The 20,254-nt window shown below is 44.3% G+C and overlaps 1 protein-coding gene across 1 annotated transcript in view; it reads right to left on the bottom strand.

Annotated features, from left to right (window-relative positions):
- Positions 1-20,254, bottom strand: part of STAB2 (stabilin 2) — a 75,474-nt gene that overhangs the window by 10,278 nt on the left and 44,942 nt on the right. The window contains exons 36-55 of the mRNA XM_066184690.1: positions 19,406-19,601; positions 18,785-18,880; positions 17,772-17,817; positions 16,635-16,711; positions 15,009-15,134; positions 14,415-14,488; positions 13,004-13,075; positions 10,991-11,110; positions 10,004-10,051; positions 8,917-9,000; positions 8,684-8,830; positions 8,163-8,288; positions 7,769-7,828; positions 7,200-7,376; positions 7,031-7,120; positions 5,648-5,794; positions 3,941-3,997; positions 3,385-3,508; positions 2,240-2,389; positions 363-467 (exon numbers count right to left, since the gene is read on the bottom strand). Of these exons, the coding sequence (XP_066040787.1) occupies positions 363-467; positions 2,240-2,389; positions 3,385-3,508; positions 3,941-3,997; positions 5,648-5,794; positions 7,031-7,120; positions 7,200-7,376; positions 7,769-7,828; positions 8,163-8,288; positions 8,684-8,830; positions 8,917-9,000; positions 10,004-10,051; positions 10,991-11,110; positions 13,004-13,075; positions 14,415-14,488; positions 15,009-15,134; positions 16,635-16,711; positions 17,772-17,817; positions 18,785-18,880; positions 19,406-19,601 (2,122 nt within the window). The remainder of the gene's footprint in view (positions 1-362; positions 468-2,239; positions 2,390-3,384; positions 3,509-3,940; positions 3,998-5,647; positions 5,795-7,030; positions 7,121-7,199; positions 7,377-7,768; positions 7,829-8,162; positions 8,289-8,683; positions 8,831-8,916; positions 9,001-10,003; positions 10,052-10,990; positions 11,111-13,003; positions 13,076-14,414; positions 14,489-15,008; positions 15,135-16,634; positions 16,712-17,771; positions 17,818-18,784; positions 18,881-19,405; positions 19,602-20,254) is intronic.

Genomic DNA, 20,254 nt, shown 5'->3' with positions numbered 1-20,254 from the left:
GGAAGGCAGGAGAGCTGGAACCAAAGAGCTCTGGGGCCACAATGCCCTTGTTTCATGTAGAAGGAGAACCCTTCATATCAGTCTGGCAAACTGGACAACTTGTAAGAATTTTATTTTTTGACTGCCGCAGTCCAGAGCCCCTCCGCAGGGGAGGTAGGAACTCAAAATGCCATATCAGGAAAGAGGAGACAGTGGAGTGAAGGGATTTACCCTGCTAAGTCCAGAGCAGAGTCCCTAAGTGCTCTTCCATGGCTCCTGACATTTATTAACCCTTTCTGCCTTATCTATGGAAACCCTCTGTTGAACTGCAAGTAGTTTCAACCCACAGCCCCATGGACAGTCTGGCGAGAGCAGGCAGAGACCTAGCTTGGTTTCACACAGCCGGCCAGTCCATCCTGTTTCACAGAAACATCGTCCCGTTCCTGAGTATCCCTCATCGCACTGCCCGTTGTTCTTGCATTCACAGGCTGGAAAACAAACACAGAGGTCACTTGCAGAGTGGGAAAGTCTTTCTCTAGAGAAACATCATCATGTCAGTTTAGATACGGTATTATCCTGAAATAATTTAGATGAGTCTAACTTTCTGCTATTTCACCATGAGGCCAGTCAAGCCAAGGACCAGACTTTCCAGAGTGGTTGAGCAATTGTCATCCTTGGAGGTTTTCATGTCCTGACAGGATAAATCCTGAACAACATGAGCTCAGAACTGACCCTGTTTTGAAAATGGGTTGGACTAGAGACCTTCTGAAACCCCTCCCAATCTGAATTATCCTGAGGTCCTATGGTTTTATAATTGGCATTAGTTCAATGTGCCTCTGAAAATGAAAATCTGCACATTGCAGTGGAGTTTCCTACTCCACAGAGAACTGTGGCAGGAAAGAGTTAATGGCTGAACTGAAGACCCAGACAAATCAGTCCAAATGAGCAGCAGCTGTTAATTGTGGGGAAGCCAGAGAAAAACAAGGTGTGTAGAGGGGGAGCACTTGGCTGCTGTGTGGGAGAAGGTCCAGCTGAGTAAGGATGCCAGACGTGATGTTGGTGAGTTTTGCTGTAAAAGGTAGAAAAGTTACCCGTAATTTCTTTTTTTACGTTTCAGATATTTTCATGACTAAAAGCTTTTGGATTCCTTCAGTTCATTTTATGGGAGAGGCTTTGCTCCTTCTGCCCTCCAACCTGAGCTGTGATGGTTTGTTTAATCTATAGGTGATGTTTTTTCTTCTCCGCTTTGGGCCCTCCAATAACTTATGTACTAAGTCCGTCTTAAAGAATTATTCATGGCTCTCTATTTTATAATGTCATATTGTAGCATCTTTTATGGCCTTACCCTTCTTCTTGAAATATTGTTGTTTAGAGAAGAAAATTATGTGGGATTTGTGGAACTGATTTTTTGCATACCTGTCCTGCTGAAAAGGAACTTCACTTGCTGGCTTTTTTTCACTTAATCTGCTTAGTTAATTTTTGTGTGACTTAAATCTCCATCAAAAGGAACAGGCTATAAACCTTTTTTCTCTTAAGTTTCATAATATGGTTTCACGCTAATGGCTGTGGTGTGCTATAGAGTGGATGAATTGTAGGTAGGCATAATCCCGAGAATCTGTGTGCAAGCCTGTTATCTTACCTATATCCTCCCATCCTATGTGCCTCAGGAGCAGCATGGGTGCACAGAGTTAGGATGGAAGCATTAATGCTGTAACTTCTTATCTGAAGGCTTTATGTCAGGAAAACATCTAAGTTTAAAGGGAGATATTGATACTGCTCCCACCTAGTTTATATTTGAAGCCGCAGAGGGGTGGATTTTGTGAGCAGTTGCTTGGCTATCCCTCTTTGCAAACAGCCCTCATCTTGGTGTCCTTTCCCTTCCCTGTGGAAGTAGGGCACAGCCTCAGCCTCCAGCATTCCTTGAGGAGCCATGTTGCTAAAATGCTCTCTTAAGCTTTATGGGGATGAAGGACAAAGCTGTGCTGTAGCTAAAACCACTTGCTGCTGGAGGCCCTGCTTCTATTCTGCTTCTGGTGTGCTGAGTAAGGAAGGAGGTCCTGTGCAGATGCAGCCATGCAGCCTCTGCACCGCCTCTTCTCCTCCCTTCTGAGACCTTGCTCCATCCCTGGTGTGAAGAGGCACCCAGGAAAAACGCTGGTGTTAAGAGGGAAGCATTCCTTGGCTTACTTAGAAACTTGCTGCTGACAGAGCAGTTTAGGCTTGCCGTGGGCACAGATAGGGAGAGGGAACTCAAACGTACGCCTGCAGGTGAAGCCGTATCTGCCCGGCAGGCACAGCTCACACGCGGTCCCGTTGAAGCCACCGTGGCAGCGGCATTCTCCCGTCCCCGCGTACCCGTCATCACAGGAGCCGTGGCCATTGCATGGGCTCTCCGGGCCCCCTGGGCAAGCTGAAAGGTTGAAAAAGACAAAAGTGGCTCTTTAGCTCGGGTGCATGTTTATTCATGGTCACTGTCGGTTATCTGGTGTTCTAAACAAATGATTGAGCAGGGAATGCCTGTAAATGCATCTCCCCTGCGGTGTGTGAAAGTGGCTGTGATGTTTATGACTACGGCAAGCCTTGTGCTCTAAATTCTTTGGCACATTTCCACAGCTCCTATCAGAAAGGTGTTGAGGATCCTTCCAGCCCTGACTTGTGGATGCTGTTATCTGGATACTTGCTCATTCAGACCCATCTGAGCCTTTCTTGTGTGTCTCTATGGGTCCATGTGCTGTCAGGGTGAACCCAAAGGGCAGCTCAGGCTGAGCTGGCCAAAATTGCATGGGATTTGCACATGTCTATCTGTGAAACTGGGACAGAGCAAGCTGGCAGGGTTATGTGTGGCTGGGCCTGTCTGCCAGCAGAGATCCTGACCTGGATCATGACCCTCTGTGCCCTGGTAGGGGCCTCAGAACTGTGACCCCACAGGGCTCGCAGGTGGTGGAGGACAGTTTGGAAGTGTCTGCTTAGAAAGTGCTGAGATGGAGCCTCCCAAATCATCTCCACCTGTTCAGAACTACAACTTCTGAGCTTACTGTGCTGATGAGTGCATTTGCCTGTAGCTGAGCAATTATACACTGGTTCTCAGGTGTGTGCTGGTGTTGCTGTGTGAACCTGAGCCTGTGTTGAAGGGCTTTCAGCTGGTGACCCACTCAGCAGGACAGCCTTTATTCCCGGTAGCACTCACCTGCTACTATGGAGTTTAAAACTTGCTCTACATGTGAAGATTTGAATTGAAAGAAGCAGTTAACACTTTGTGTTCTTCAGCTCTTGCAACCGAGTTCCCTCATCTTGCATCTTCCTCATGTCCCTTATCCCAGTTCTCCCGGTTTTGCCTGTTGGGTGCTACACAGCTGTACTGGGGAAGGGGAAGGCACGGGATGGCCATGCGGGTGGGAATCCTACCTTGGCAATCTGGCCCGAAGTAGCCCTTGCAGCACTTGGGTATGTGGATGACCATGGAGCAGTTCCTACGACAACCATCCCTCCGCAGCCCATAGGACTCGTAGGTGCACCAGTGAATTCCTTCCTGCGTGTCAGCACAGAGAGAGGCGGGAGGAGAACACAGGAGAATGAGTGATGCAAGGAGTTTGGTTTCTTTTCCTCTTTAAATCGTAATTTCTGATCTACATTGAATCAAAATGTGATGTGTGAAGAGTGTGGGTGTGAGACCCCCACCCTCCCTGATTCCTGACATGCGAAACACCATTTGTTAGAGTGCAGGGGCTGCTCTGGAGTCAGCTGAAGCACGTTTACAGTGGATGCTGTGTGAGACCAACAAGCATCCCCCACCACCAGCACCTGGGTGTTTGCCCAGGGACAGCTTTATCACTTAATAGTGTGGTAGCACTGTCAAAGGTTGTCTTTTTATTTATTCTAAGAAACTTTTTCTGGTTTGCTGTTGTGAAGTACGGAGAAGAGCAGGTTAGACTGCTTTCAATGTGAGATCTGTATGTTTTACCTTCGGTTTTGTTCCTGGAGGGCATTTAGAGTTACTGAAACAGCTAGCACAATGCCCCTGGAATAGGGAAAAAGAAAAGTAAATTAAAAGAGTAGCTGCAAAAGGCCATTTGACTTGGACAAAAAGTCTGTTTTATGAGAGCAGAAAAGATGAGCAGAGAAAAGGTAAAGCTAATTGCACTTAAAAAATTAATAGACAACTCTGGAGAAACAAGAGAGGAGAGTGACAACAAAATAGTTGCAATAATTTAGTGCCACAAAAATACAAGAAAATAGTTTTGATACCAGAATATAAGTTCAGGAAGAGGAAACTGCTCTGGATTTAAAGGAGGGAGGAGATGCTGAATGTTCTTCAAACAAGTATTGACGTGATCTGTATCAGACCTGGATGTCTAGTTTGGAGTACAGAACAATGTTTGCTTCTCAGGAAATGCTGATGAAATTTGAGGAAATGATATCTATTTAATTTCATTTAATGATATCATAAACAAAAGGCAACTTGACCAGATGGGATATACATAATTGTTGGTTTTGTAATTGAAATACATGTTCTGAGAAGCTTTTTTAAAGACTGACTACCTGAAAGCTCTTTTACTTCTAGAAATTTTTTTCATACTTTTAAATAAAATTGAAGTAAACTTGGTCTTGAAATGTTTGAAGATGACTTTAAAAATTTCCCATTTGTGGAACCCACCAAAGTTCATGGAGGAAACTCCCTCCACGCTAACAGTGCCTGTTCAGGTGTGTTAAAAACAAGAAGCATCAGAGACTGAGACAGAGTAGGCAGTTCTCTAGCTTGTATCCTTCACACCCTGTGATGCTGGAGTAGCAATGCTGTTCTCTTTTAATAGGGAACTTTATAAATGTGATCTCTAGGGAAAAACTGTAGTGTGAACTCCCGCTAATTTAAAAGCCCCACAGAAAGATTTGTCCTTGCTCAAATTTTTGTTTGCATGTGTAGGGTGCTTTTTCTTTATGGTCTTAAGTGGAACCACTTTGTTGCATTGCATTCCCACACCTGAGCAAGGTGTTTCCATTTAAGGAAAAGGGTCTCAATTGCACCCCTGACTTTTAAGGAAGAAGCGCCAGAACTTTCTGTTCTTCTCTCATTGTAATTGGCCCAGTGCCAGGACAAAGGCACCTGTTGGTCTCTGTAGCTGCTCTTCAGAAATGTGTCTAGTTTCTATTGGGCAGCAAGCTAAAAGCCCTCCTCAAACATTAAGTAGATAAGAAAGAGGTTAGAGGTGCTCCGGGCTTTTTGGGATGCCTTAGCAGGCGCAAAAGGGGTTTCTCTGCACTGTGCACAGCTTTTGTTCTTTTGTTTTTGTATCGTTTGTTATTTTCTCTTTTATTAAAACCTTTGATTTTCAAAGCATGCCGGATCAACTGCCTTGCAATTATTTTAGGCCATTTCTGTGAAGTGCTGGACACACTCAGGGCATGATGAACTCTCGTGGAGCTGATAAGGTGCTGGCCCCATGCAGAATTTCATCACCACTTGTCCCGTGTGCTGCTTCTTGTGGATACAGGATTTCTGTTGTGCACCTCTGAGGCACTGTGCTGCACTTCTTAATTTCTCTCTAACCAGTGCAGCAGATGCACTGGTAAAGTGGGGTTTACTCGCAGGAGTACTGGAGCTGCAGTGTAGGTGGACACTGGTCCCTGGGCTGTGTCACCGTCAGGGTGAGGACGCGAGGCGGGCACTAACCATGAACTCCACGGTGAGGAAGCTGTCGCAGCGTCCCCCCAGGCTGGGCTCTGTCAGCAGGCAGTTGATCCCGTAGGCGATGCCCCCGTCAAACTCCAGCTGCCGCTGCACCACCCTGCACTGGCCGTCGTTCAGGAAAAGGGCGCCCTGGGAGATGGGATGGGGAGAGGGGGATGTGGCAAGGCATGAGCTGCTCCTCCTTGGGTTCCTGCTCTCTGTAGGAGTGCTCTTCCTACAGAAGGCAAGGTGCTATGTCAGACTATCCTGTAAGTAAAATTGATAGCTATAGGTGCTCAAACCCAGTTGTGGGGGCCTCTTTTTCTTATAGGCAGATGTGTGTCTGAAGTACTGTGTCCAGCTCTGGGTTCCCAACACAGAAAGGATGTGGACCTGTTGGAACAAGTCCAGAGGAAGGCCATAAAGGTAGTCAGAGGGCTGAAGCACCTCTTCTATGAAGACAGGCTGAGAGAGTTGGGGCTGTTCAGCTGGGAGAAGAGAAGGCTTCAGGGAGACCCTAGAGCACCTTCCAGTCCCTAAGTGGGAAAAATCTGAGAAGTGGAAAAGAATTTTTAGTAAGGGCATGTAATGATAAGGGGTAATGGCTTTAAATAGAAAGAAGGTAGGTTTTAAATGGATATTGGGAAGAAATTTTTTCCTGTGAGGTTGGTGAGACACTGGAAAAAGTTGCCCAGAGAGCTGTGGACACTCCACTGTGGAAAGTGTTCACAGCCAGGTTGAATGGGACTTTGAGCAACCTGGTCTAGTGTAAGGTATCACTGTTCATAACAGGGGGGTTGGAACAAGATCATCTTCAAAATTCCTTCCAACTCAAATTATTCTATGATATCTTTCTTTTCTAAAGAGGACAGAATATGCCAGTCTTATGCTCATAGGTTTATCTTATGTATATTTAGACTTAGATGCTTGCCAGGTATGATCTGATACATTTGCAAAGAAAAATGTGACATTATTCTGGTTTATCAGGCTATGTGTGTGCCTGCAACCTTAGCTTGGAAGTGCTTACACACTAGAGTTTGCATGCAGATGCTACATTCATGAGGTTCAAAACCAGGCTGATCTTAGTGGTTTTGCACTGGTATTGTAGAAGTTCAAGCGTGCTGATGTTTTAGTTTCAAGGTGACTGACAGCTGTTTTGAACAAACAGCATCTTACAACAGAGCAAACGACAGCTCCAAAAAGTCCTGCAAACCATATAGTTTTCTGAATCTGTTGTTGTGGCTCTTGGCATGTAGCAGTGATGACCAATGAAGTTTTGGTGCCACTGACCCTCCCTGGGGGCTGTGCAAAGGCAGAGCGTGGTCTGTAGGGGCAGATCCTGCAGCAGGGATGAGGAATTAATGTGCCAGCAGAGTGAACACTTACAATCTCTCCATTATCCCCACAGCTCACACTGAGGTTGGAGCCCTGCAGGGTTTTCAGTGAGGTGGAGCTGGGGAGCTGGTAGGCCAACACCTGGGAAAGAAAAGGGGACATGCACGTCTGGGCTTGCGTGTTTTGGCTGTGGCAACGCTCCCAAAATGCAAGGGCTTACCGCAGCATCACGGACAATGTGGAATTTGAGGTACTGCACCAGTTCATTGGTGTTGGACTTCCTGAAGAGGAAGTCCTGCTGCTCCTGTGGCATTCCCCGGATAGCTGTGTCTGTGGGCCAGAAGAGCGTGACGGGTTTGTGAATGGGATCGTTGATCAGCCCAAGCAGGTTGTTTTTCTGCAAGACAGCAGAAAATGGGCAGGGGATTAATGCTCTGCCCAAAGTGACACTGACCCTGTGGGGTGGATGTCATGTTTAAGTGGGGTGTGGTGCCCTGCGGGCTGCCTGGTCACCAGCCTGCAAATACCTTGACTTTAAAAACCAGATGTGTGAGCTGAACTTGGTATACAGTAGGACAGAGCTGAGTGGGGAAGGGAAATGTGGCTGCTTAAGATCCCCCAACCTCTGAGGGAATGTGACTGTGGTGAGCAGGGTTGTTGTGTACTGTGAGCCTTTTGGTTCTTCTGAACAAAATCTGGTCAGTGATGCCATGTGCTGTGTGTGCTTTCGTCTTCAAAAAAAATAGCTTGCAACCTTTGCCCAATGGCTCCGGTCTCTTGTGTCCTTACCTCTAGCAAAGAGCTGAACAGAATGTACCCATGCTTGGCTGCAACCATTGTAAGACTTTCCTACAAAGAAAGAAAAGTGGGTAACTTACCTAAGAAATACCTTATTTGGGTATTAAAAAAGCAGATAAGAGCTTGCTTTTCCCTGTTAAGTCACTTTTTGTTATAAAATCAAAGCTGCTGTAAAAGCCCTCTGCAAAAATCCTCTTATGCTGTTCTTACTTTATTTGTAATTCCGGTGAATTTGAAATATAATATTCAATTTATTCAGTAATGTCATACAATGTTTGTTTAAGGTCTTTTTACTATCATTTTTTGTTGACTTATATGATTGTATATATCTGACAGTAACTGTGAAAAAGCCCTTGGGTTGGAAATGGTGATAAGCTGCACATACCTTCTTGAGGGGAAAGTCCTGCATATGTGAAGGGACCAGAATTTGGTTTATGACGTGGATCACACCATTTGTACCAACAGCATCACTGAGTATAATTTCAGCTTTGTTGTTCAAAACCAGTGAGTTCTGGAAAGGCAACAAAAACAGCTTTTCTGTGAAACCTTGAGGAAAAGTGAGGCTGATACTGAACTGCTTTTATATAATGAGCCCAGACCACCCTTCCTTTGCAACAATCAGTACTTTCAGCTTTAATAAAATTCCCTTTGCTTTTTCAAACTCTCCTCATGCTCATAAAGCCAGAGTCTGAGGATAAAATAGCTTGTGTCAAAGAAAGGGTTGTAGAACTCCACTCTTGGAATACCGAATAAGTGCTGAACACTTCAACTGAACAGACAATGTTACTTGAAAGTCATTTATTTATTTTTGTGCATCGGTGGAGAGGGAACCATTGAAGTTTTTAAAAGGGTGAATAGGAATAGACTGTTGTACTGTTCTGTTCCTGTCTCTCCATGTTTGGTTACCTGGGAGTAGGTGATGTGTATGAGGTCTCCGTGGAGAGAGGTGATGTTGGTGATTGCTGTCAGGTCCTTGTACAACAGATTGGCACAACCCACCATGTGATACCGGAGCACTTGAGGCATCAGTCCTTTGGCAATCCAGTCCTTGACCTGCAGTGGAGAATGGAGGGGTTGAGAAGCAGCTGAGCAAGGCATCTGAAGAAGAAAGCTCATTTTTACTGAGCACTTTTACTTACTCGTGGGTCACTGTTCAGTATGTCTGTGTGAGGGACAAACAGAGTGAAAGGGCCGGGGTCTGAGATATCTCTGATAGACAAGGCCTGCCAAATTTAAGAGGAAAAGGCAGCAATGAGTTAGTGCATGTGATGCCACACAGTGACAGGGACTGCCCTGTGGAGGGGAAGGTGGTGCCTGCAGCTCCATTGCTGCCACACGTTGAGTTCCCTTCCCTGCAACACGGGGGTGAGAGAAATTCCTCACGTGGACTTTGATTCCTAGCCTCATCTGTCACCTTTGCTCACAGGTGTTAAATAGAAGATTCTGTCTTATAGCCATGTCTTGATCTCCTCTGCAAAAACAGACAGGAGATGAGGGAATTAAATTAATTACTCTTAGGAGTACAAATGGACCTGGGCTATTGCAGGCAATAGCACTTTGCAATGACCACTGATAAGCTAAATTGAGAGCTCTCCTAAAGCAAGAGGAAGCCACCTGTCTACCATGGTAGCAAAACTGAAATCTTTGCTAATTTGCTAATTTTTGCTAATCAAAGCTAGATTATATCTCTTTAGGTTTAGCAGGACAGTATACGGGTCTGTGCTGCCCTGAGGTTTCTGGTAAACAGAGAATTGCTGTCACCAGTCTTCAAGAATCAGTGAGAGCTGGCTGCACACTGGCTGCCTTGCAAGACACAGAGCACCCTGTGATGTTTCAGGGAGGCAACTGAGAATATTTCCATTCGAGATGCAGAAAGTAAATGAGTGGTATATTCTTGCTTCAGAATTCACAAGAGATGTGCCGGCAGATCTCAGACTGTGAACGGGTGAAAGCTTCAGTTTTATGCCCAGTCTGTAGGCCTTACCTTTCCCTGGGACCTTGGTCTTGATCATTAATACTGTTTTAGTGACAGTTAATAGTATACATTAGAGCATCTCAAGTATTAGTGACTGATAATCTAAATCCAGCCCCAATTACACTGAAGGAAGTTGCTACACACCAGATTCTTGCCTGCTTCTCTCAGCTCTACACTGTTAGAGAAAAAAAAACAGAGGTGAACCCCTCAAGAAAACCCCAACAAACCCCAACCACTCGACCTTTTCTTACCTCTAAGTGAAAATAAAACCTGGATGTGTTGGTGTTCCTGAGAAGTTCCTGCAATTAAGAACAAGACTCTGTAACAATGCCACAAATACAAGGCAACACCTGCAGAGTCCACAAAAATGCAGCACTCAGATGAGAAAGGGAACTTCTGGTTTGGAATAAGTGCTGCAGGAGTGGGAGGGCAGGAGCTGGGTGTTCCTCTGGTCCAGGGGTTTTCCAGATGCCTCGCTGTCCTGCTGTGGTTGCCAGAATGGATGCTTTGGGAAGGCTGACCTGGAGCAGAGACTAGACAGAGCTAAGAGAATGAAGTAGATATTCATTGAAAGGCCTTTTGGGAACACCTTGGCAGTACAAGAGCCTGGCCAGGGCTACACCCAAGATGGACCCAAAATGGTCACTAAAATGAATGACCGGTCACAAGGTCTCTCACTTTATGTTTTGGTCCATTTGCATATTGGGGTTAATTGTCCAATTACAGCTTCAGATTATGAACTCCCATCATTCTTGCTTTCTCTCTTCAGTCCACTGTTTATGCTTTTGGGCCTGAAACTTGTAACATTTGTCCTTGGTCTCCATCTGGAAAAGGACTGTTCGGTCTACCCACTCTGTGAAAAGAGCTTACTAACACATATGAGGAACTACAGACCTAGGCCACACAGAATCTGAAAAACATGAAAGCTAAAACTTAAGGCATCATTTCTCTATTGTTTCTGTTCTGTTCTTACCTTACTTTGTCAAACATCAGGCTTCTTTAAAACCTAAAACTCCCTAATACTGCAGTCATAATGGTTGTCCATTAGGGGTTTTTATTTGTTCTGGAAGTTAAGGTTATCTAGCAGCATCCTGTTCCTATTCCTGGCTTCTTGGATTGGGATAACATCAAATTCTGGGGTATAATTTTGTCTAAGAAAAAAGTGGTATGTTTCAACCATTGTATTAAGTAACTATGTGAAGAAAAATGGAAGCCAGCAAACATGTGAAGTGTTTTACCTGGAAGATGTTGCCTCGGCACTTAAATCCATCCCCAATGTAATTAGGTTTGCAGGTGCAGGTCCTTTCAGCCAGCTCAGTGTCATTACAAATGGCAAATTCACTGCAGCCTCCATTATTCTTGTAAGAGCAAAGTTTAAGATATATAATTCCTTCATTGCCAGGTGTATAAAACAATTCCAATTCACCACTCCTCCCTGCATGCCCCCCCCCCCCCCCCCCCCAATTTATATTATTTAGAAAGGTTTCATCACAAGATCTTTTTGAAACCACGTCTTGATGGAACATCTGATGGCATATATTTTCTTCTAAACACTAAAGAGCACTTAGGGTTTATAAAAAATAAGTCTCCTTTTATGCAGAGGATGTAGTTTTGATTCCCTCATATATTTAGTTCATGATGCTGTAAGGATGCAAAATATTGGCGTGCAAGTCTCACTCTGCACCTTGGGGAAGAGTCTTAGCTTCTCTGCCAATGCAGTGCTGACTTACTTTAAGGGGAACTATTTACACACTGTAAATCACTGGGATGGTGCCAGGAGCCTGAATTTATGGAGGAGCATTAGCACAGGACTGTCTGATGGCCCAGGTCAGCTGTAACAGGGAGTTGCCTTGTCCTTGTCTCTAAAACATCCCCTGTCTGCACCTGAGTCCAGCTTTGGCCTGGAGGAGTGGGTGCATCTCACCCAGCTGCCTGCCTCCAGAAAGCTCCCTGTACTAAACCAGGATGTTTCTCACTCAGGAACAGCATGTTGGGGCTCAGAGCTCTGCTCAGTCACAAGTAGGTGCTTCTCTGTTACCACCTCGGTTTGTAAATAAGTTTTTATGCTGGGCTTGAAATCAAACTGGGGAAAATTGAGAAACTTTCTTGTTTGCTCTTCTTGTACTTGTTTCATGGTGTCCTTTCTGCTGGTGATCATCTCAGGGATCCTTTTCCACGGGCAATGAGAGGGAGCAGAAGCTCCTTTGGGAGCTACCAGTGGGAACTGGCTTGCCAGGTCAGAGAGATGCCTGGCTGTAAGCAGTTTGGGTGGATTTGCTGTGGATGTGGATTTGGCTTGGCTTAGGCAGACTGTTGGCAGCCTTGGCTACCTGTGAAGCTTTGCTGCACAGAGGTTTGGTCATTGTGGAGCCAGGTTAGCCTCTGGTATGATGCTGATGCTCCTCAAGGTGATCTTTACTTTTTAATACATAATTAGCCTGACATAATTAGCCAAGTGGAAGCAGAGCTGCTGGAACACAGCACAGGAAAAAGTAAGAGAATACAAAATCATAGGGAGCAGTGGCTCATAACTTTTAACTCCCCTTCCTGCAGCTTCTGTTTCTGCCCTTGCTCTTTCATCTCTGCAATGTTTCAAGGTCAGAGAAAACTAGTAGAGAGGACAGGCTGGAGGGTGAGAATTATTGTTACTGTGCTCAGAGCACAGAGGATTAATGTACATGGGAGAGTGGATATATCCCTGCTGCAGCTTGCCAAGAGGCAGAGCCGTACAGCTGGTGCAGAGAACCACACTGAATGCCGATATGTGGCTTGCAGTGCATGAGCCAGCTTGTGCTGAACAAATGTGGCTAATTCTCAGCCTGCAGTGACAAGTGAGGGACAGAATGGGTAGTGCCATGGGATGTCCTGCGTTGGGTGTTGAAGAGGGAAATGGTTTTGTCGGCTTTTTGTAGGAACTCTCTATGACAAATAATTTGCTGGCTTAGGTTTTAGCACTACAGACCAGGATCTGTTTCTCTGGATTGAAGGGAGTTATTTGAGACTCAATGATGAGTCCAGGCCCTCACTTGTGTTGTGTCCAAGCTGTGGTCGAGGAAAAGTCCCTCCTGCATGTTTAGTTTCTCTCATAGTGACAGCACTAAAACATGTACTAAACCAAGAATATTTAAAGATTAGACAAGTTAATGTAAATTGATTGTTAGCACACCTAACTTAGTTTAGAATGCATACAGCCCCCAGAAGTGTAATAATTATAATGAGACCTGAAATCGTGTCTCTAAATGGACACTTACTTGTGAACACAGACTGATATATGTGCAGGTTTTGCCATCTCCAGAATATCCCTTCAGGCAATTGCATACTGCCTACAAAGCAAAATCAGAAAACATGCAGATGTTGAAAAACGCTTGAATTTTTTTTTCAGCACACAAGTATATAGTTTACTTTTTTCCAGATAATTTCTTTGTGATATGATGTGCAGTTTATTAAGCTAAAAGTACATGATGTCTCTCAGAGCAGTTTCCTGGCCAGTATGAGTAACCATAGACTGCGACTGGAAAGTAATAATTTTCATTAGGCTCTATCTGCCTTTTCCCTGCCTATCCACTCTGGTCTCCTCTCTGCTGTCCTGTTCATTTGAAATGACTCCTCTGACATCTGCACATTATTTTCTTGCTGACAAAGCAGGCTAAATCCCTAATTTGTTTCCCTCATGTTTTTTGCCTAGGTTCATATTCCCTTCTCATCCCTTTCCTTCCCCTGCCTTTTTAAGTGATGAAAAGTACCTTCAAAACACACCTGGAATTGTGTGTTACTGGCAACTTCCCGTGTAATGGAAATCCATCTGACACTTTGTCCTGGTTACTTTATTTTGCATTTGCAGTTATCGTGAAGGTGAAAAATAACTTCAAAGAAATGAACTATATTCTCCAATTCATTACTTAATGGTTCTCAAATTAAAATTTACATTTAATATGTAGGAATTTGAAAATTCAGTGAGGTTTCTGTGGCAGAAATAAAACTGGGAGGTAGTCTCATAGCAGTGCTTATGTACCTCCTGGATGAGTGAGATCCCTAGAGAAAGCAGATGTGTTTCTGCCCTATAAATTTGTATTTGCAGTGCTGGGGTTTTGGAGTGGAGGTTGTTATTACTCTGATGTCAATTATATTCTCACAGGTAAGGAAGAATAAATAAACAGGTTGTAGCTACTACTTCTAGAGACCTAGAAATCAACAATGGAGGGAGTGGATGCTGGAATGTTGTGATCCCTGTGCAAGAGCTATGGTTTAGGCCCCTTTTTTTCCTTGTGGATACATTTGAACTGTGGGGGGAGAAGGACTAATCTAAAATGGATTTTTTTTTCCGTGGACAGTTTCTATAACAATAAAAGAAACACCGTCTAGCAATACTTCCAAACTTAGAGCTTTTCACATCAAAGCCTCCCAGGGGAGAAAAACAACCACTTGAAATAGCAAAACACTGCTTTCCTCTGCGGTTTTGGATTTCTTTCACTGAAACAGATTTTTTTTTCATGTTTGTCTGCACTCCTCCTCAAATGCCTTTTTGAGAAAAGCATATACTTTTCAGAATCATTATGAAATTCAGTGTTCTACTTAAAAACAAAATTGACATGGGGAAATCTCTCTTTACCCAATAGTAAACACTTGACTAGGCCTATTTTTCTTCACTAAAAGAGTACTCACTTGATTTGGTCCAGTCTGCGTGCATTCTGCATTTCTATCACATCCACCATTGTTCACCAGACAAGGGTTGATTTCTTTATGAAACAGAAACAGTGTAATAAAGAGAGAGTAATTCTGAAAACCCGAGGAGAATGAATTTTAAGTAAAGCACACTAGGAATGCAGATTTATGACAATATTAATTCCCTTAGTTACTTAGCATCTCAGTCTAGGTCTTCAGTTGTGTTGGTGGAGGCTAAGGCCCTGCCAGCAGCATTTCTGAAACCGAACTTGGGGAGGTGTGGTGCAGCATCTAAAAGTCTTTGTTTGTGATGGTCAGAGGAGTGTATGTGTATCAAGCTGCTGGAGATGGGGTTATCCTTGCTAGAGGAAGATGTTGTTTGATAAGATTTGGTGCCACACCACGCTGCTGCAGGGGCATGGTTAGCCAAGTAGTACCAGCCACGTGGTAGGAAAAGATGCCTCTGGCATCAGGGGATATAGTATCAGCAAGCTGCACTTCTGGGTCAGAGTGGAAGGAGGATCATCTCCCTGCAGGAAACCTTGCTCCTGTGATTTTCCTGTGTGTGATACACGAGACAGGGCACGTGCTTACCAAGGCAGACGATCCCATCTCCGGTGTAGCCGGCGTGGCAGACACAGGCTCTGTTTCCAGGTGTTGTTCTCCTGCACTCTGCCTTGGAGGAGCAGCCCCCATTGCTGCTCTCACAAGCATCAATAGCTGAACAGGGACAAGAGCAGAGGTTAAACCAATGTGCTGGACTGGCTCCTTGCTTCTCATGATAATCTGTCTCCATCTTTTAAAGGGATTTACTAACATTTTCAGAACACAAAGTCTTTCTGAATTAGGAGGCCACAGACTTCATTAGTGCCAGTTATTTAATGCCTATTATTGTTTCAAGAGGGAAAGCTAAAATGATGTTTCTAGTATGGAATGTTAGAATTCATCCAGGACTGACTTTCAGTAACTGTCTTCCAAGTCTGCCCATTTCAACAAAACACCAAAAAAGGGATGTTTGTGTTCATCTCAAGTTTAAATAGCCATTTAAGTGCTCCCTGAGATTGACATTTTCTGCGTACAGATCATATAACTTCTCTTGCAGGAGGTCTAGAGTATAATACCGCCTAGCCCTCCTGTGACAGAAAGTCCTGGTTCTTGTTCAGATGGATACTCATACTTTTCTCCAACTCTGGATGAGCTGGATGCTCACAACTTCAAAGCAGGGAGGGAGCTTGTCTGATCTTCAGTGTGACCCAAATCAACCTGAAAATTGCTTTAATTTTTGCTTAAAATGACCCTAAATTGCTGTTTCAGCAATTTCAGACCAGGGAGTTGATTTTTCCTGCAACTAATTTTGCCTAGGAATCCTGTATGTGGGAGCAAGGGTGAGTGCAGAGTCACTATGGGTGACCTGTGTCACCCAGCTCTTCCTGCACATGGGGAATTGCCCCCCAGCAGATTAAAATGAAATTGGCTCTCTTGTGCCAGAAAAGAAAATGAAAACAGGCAGAGTAAGAGTGGCAAAATCTGGGATTAGGACCCTGCCAGCCATTGTAAGTGGAAAAATGGGCTTCTGTTCTGAAAAACATTAGTATTTTAATCAGTTAAGAATAAAGAAAAATTATAATTAGTTATGATTATTGTGGCTGGATCAGTCTGTTTTGGATAACCCAGATTTTTGGAGGAACATCTAGCATAATGTGCTATTACCCCTTTCTGAGGGTCTCTTAAATCTCTCTAGTCTAAAGAAATGTATTTTACCACACCAGAAATCTGAGCAAGTTTAGAAAGCTGAGGAAATGGTAGAACTACACGGCTTCCAATAGCTGGAAGTGTTATTGTACCCTGAATTGGCCTCTCTTTGCTGGGCTTTGTTGGGAAAGGGAGTAAAAGTCACAAACCAGGTTTCATTACTCTGCAAACAATGGGGCTGGAGTTGTGCACGGCATGTTCCATTTTCTCTGGTCTCCCTCAGCACAATGCCTCAAACTTGGAGACTTGGAGCCCTTTGTTTGCTCTGAATCTGCACCTGTTGGGCTGCTATTTGTTTTGAGGGAACTGGCAACAATTCCTGTTTTTTAACTGGTGCATAGGGAAGTGCTCATCTCTCACCAACTCTACTGTGACCAGAGAGTACTTCAAGCATTCTTCTTTGGTTTCTTTTCTTTTTTTTTTTTTTTTTTTAAAATTTTCAAAAGGGAAGAAACAAAGTTCACTTGCCTGTGCAGAATGTCCCGTTCCCCTCAAACCCAGCTGCACACTTGCAATAGGCAGTGCCATTTGATAGGAGAAGGCAGCTAATGAAATAAAAGGAGGGAGGCATCATTAAAAGAGAGGGGGAAAAAAAATTGGCCAGGTCTTTTGTACAGCCCTTGTTTGTGTGAGTGTTTCTGAAGGTAATGTTGCATAGAAATAACAAGGCATTTAATCACACAGTAAGAGGTAGCTAAAACCATAAAAATGGACCTAGTTGGACCAAGCCTTTCAAATGTGTTTTGGATGTATTATTTTAGATATTAGAATTCTGTGCTTTGGTCTTTGAGTGCCCTATTTTTTTTTTTTTTTTTGTGCAATGCTCCAGCATTTGTATGTCTACTCACCCAAAAAGCTGTGCACAATTTTTATTTGTGTGCACCCAATTTATGGAGGGATGCAGCCAGAACAATTCATCATTTCCCCCTACTCCTGTCATGCCTGCACCTATCCTGACACCTACAGATATATGTCAGTGGATGAGAAATACAAAAGAACAATCTGCTTCTGTCACAAACACAGTCTTGATTCCAGAATGTGTGGGGTCCCCATGAGCAAATCTGAGTGTAGTTTTGCCAAAAAAGCCTGGTAAAATATTGCTACTGTGAACTGAAGGTCACAAATGCACAGGGGAGAGAAATGACCTACGTCTGGGAAAAAGGGGGTTTGCCCCTCTGGTTTCTCAGCTCCTCCAGAAGAGCTGTGGCTGAAAATGAGGAGTCTTTCCAGCCCCTTTTCCTTGTTTTTTGAGATGTCTTGACTAGTGTAAATCTTGCTGCCTGCTCAGTGGTGAGGGGACAGATGCACTTCAGTAAACGGCTCAGGGGGGCTCACTTGCTTCTCTGAAAACTAGTTAGTGTCCCAATATTGGTGCTGGACTTGTGAAAGCATTTTTTTTGTTGTTGTTGTTGCTTGTATATTTTGACGTGAAGAGGAGAGGTTTGAAGTTTTCGGACTCATCACCACATACATTAGATTTACATTGCTCCTTATCTCTGTGAGATATGCTGCTGAGAAGTCATGAACAAGGTGGACTGGATTTTTACCTTGCAAGAGATCCCCTTCTTCTCCCCTCCCCTCTAAATAAGTACATTTCATACATACTTAGCACTGGTGTGGCACGAGGTGTTACATGCATCATCTTTAATTTCTGCAAGTGGGAAAAAAAAAGAAAGAAGTAGGGATCAGAACCTTTTGGGTCAATGTCTTTCTAGCTTTAGAGTCTTCTGTTCCCACTGTGTGGAGCTGGAGTTTGAGTCCTATGCCAGACAACTGTGCTCTCAGTCTCTATAAAGACTCCACCTGTAGAGTCTGTATAGATCAGTGGATACCATTTAATTTCGCTTGCAAGGAAGTTGTGTCATATTGTCAGGAAAACATTTCACTGTTGTCATTTATCTGTATTTAGTCTCGTGAATCTTGTATAATGTTAGAATTATAAGGGTAGGTTTTCTAAAGGAGTTGAAATTTTTCTCAGACATAGCAACTATACCAACTCTCTTACAAAACTCTACTTATTACTAATTTTTTCCCTGGGAAAATTTGAAACTGATCTTGAATGCTATTATAAAGGTGTTTGTAACTTTTTAAAATTTCATACTGTTATAGTTACAGTTTTGAAATAGTTACTGAATACATTTTAATTATGTCTAAATAGAATATAATTTGATTGGATGTAGGAGCTGTATTAAGCCAGCACAAAATGGCTTACTTGCTAATTATTTTTTATTGCATTAACAGGAACATAATTTGATATCTGCGTTGTGCAGCTAAATCAACTTTTTGAAGCATTTGAAAGGCTTTTGATCTGAGGGTCAAAATGTGCTGGGTAATCCTGCTCTGGAAGACATATAGCTTTACTAAATGGGATATTCTTTTGGGATAGATAGAGGGTGACACAGGTAGAAAATTAGCTAAGTAAGCATTTCAGTCTCATGAGCAGTATCATGTCTCAACTGGCTCTCTAATAATACAATAGTTGATTGCTGTAACACAGGAATGTGACCCATATTTCACTGTGTGTGGGAAACTGCACTGGCATCTGATTGTGGCTGTAGTCCTGTCATTTTCTGAAATGCTCACTTTTTACCTCGGAACAATAAAGACAGGACACTCACCAGTCTCACATGTCACTCCCCTCCAGCCAACGTCACATTCACAGGAGCCATCCCCGTCGACCCCGCTGCTGCATTTCCCATGGACACAAGTGCACACTGTGGGAGAGATGGGGGGAAGCCACTGTCCCTGGCAGTGTGGCAGTGTGTGCAGGAAGGACAGCAGGGGTGGCCCAGACATCACCTGCTGATGGCACCTTCTGCTCTAGGCTGTCTGGAGGAAGGCTCTGTCTTGTGCCTTTTGGTTTCTAATTACACAATAACTCTAAATTCACACTATGCTTATCTTTTCTCTACTCCCGATTCCAGGGTCTGAAACTGTATTTTAATGGGAAAGAACTGGTGAAAAATAGCAGTGCTGAAGAGGATTGTGGTTGCTGGATTCTTTTCTAAGTCTGTGGTGTGCCAGAGTAGAAGGCACTGTCTCCAGCCTAGGGATTAGAGAAAAAACACCATAATGGGGAAAGAAAAGGAGCTAATGATGTTTTTAAGGCTGGCCTATTACCCTGGGAGTGCTGTGTCTTTCTAGAATCTAGACTGAACACGGTTAGAAGATGGACGGGGAAGGTTTGGACGCCTGAGGAGGCCGGCAAAGCTCCCGTGTTGCTTGGGGGTGCTCAGTACCTTGGTCACAGTTCTGGCCGTACTTGCCCTCGCTGCAGCTCTCGCAGGCCGTGCCCACAAAGCCCTCCTCGCACTGGCAGGTGCCCGTGCCGTTGATGCCATCCAGACACACGCCGTTCCCAAAGCAGGCGTTCCCGGCTTTCCCTGGGCATGGCTGGCACTGCGGGCTGAAGAAACCCGCGCAGCACTCCCTGGTCTGGAAACCCAGAAATGCTGTGCTCAGGGTCAGGGTGGCAGGCAGGGTGAATGAGAGAGCTGGATTTTTACGAGGGCTTTTAGTGGTGGGAAAAGGGGGAATGGCTTCAGACTGAAAGAGGGTGGGTTTGTATTGGATATTAGGAAGGAATGCTTTACTGTGGTGAGGCATCGGAACAGGTTTCCCAGAGGTGATGTGTGGACCCCATACCTGGAAGTTCAAGGCAAGGCTGCGGGGGACTGTGAGCAACCTGGTCAAGAGGAGGAAGTTGCTGCCTGTAGCAGGGTGGTTGGAACTAGGTGATCTTTAAGGTCCCTTCCAAACCAAACTAGTCTTTAATTCTGTGACTTTTAGCAGCACATCACCTCTGCTGGTCTGTGACCACACTCCTCAGTATGCCAGGACACAGGCGGCCACCCTGAGTCCTTGGTTGTTGTAATTCTCTGGGGAATAGTTTTTTCCCCCCAAGACCCCTAATGCCTGTAACCATATGGTTTGACCTTTCCTTCCTTTCTTGACCTAATTGGCTGAGTGCCAGCCGTCCTCCCAGAGTGGGAGACTAGATAAGACCCCTGGACTTCCTTGTTCTCTCTCTTGGCCTCTGGAACTCTTCGAGAATAAACGCCTTGGAATAATCCTGGAGTAAGAGCCTC

Source organism: Chamaea fasciata, unplaced genomic scaffold (assembly GCF_029207755.1).
Source record: "Chamaea fasciata isolate MVZ Bird 193981 ecotype frontalis unplaced genomic scaffold, bChaFas1.0.hap1 SCAF_5, whole genome shotgun sequence".
NCBI classification, from domain to species: domain Eukaryota; kingdom Metazoa; phylum Chordata; class Aves; order Passeriformes; family Sylviidae; genus Chamaea; species Chamaea fasciata.
Note: the sequence above shows the minus strand (reverse complement) of the source record. Positions and strands in the feature narration are given on the sequence as shown.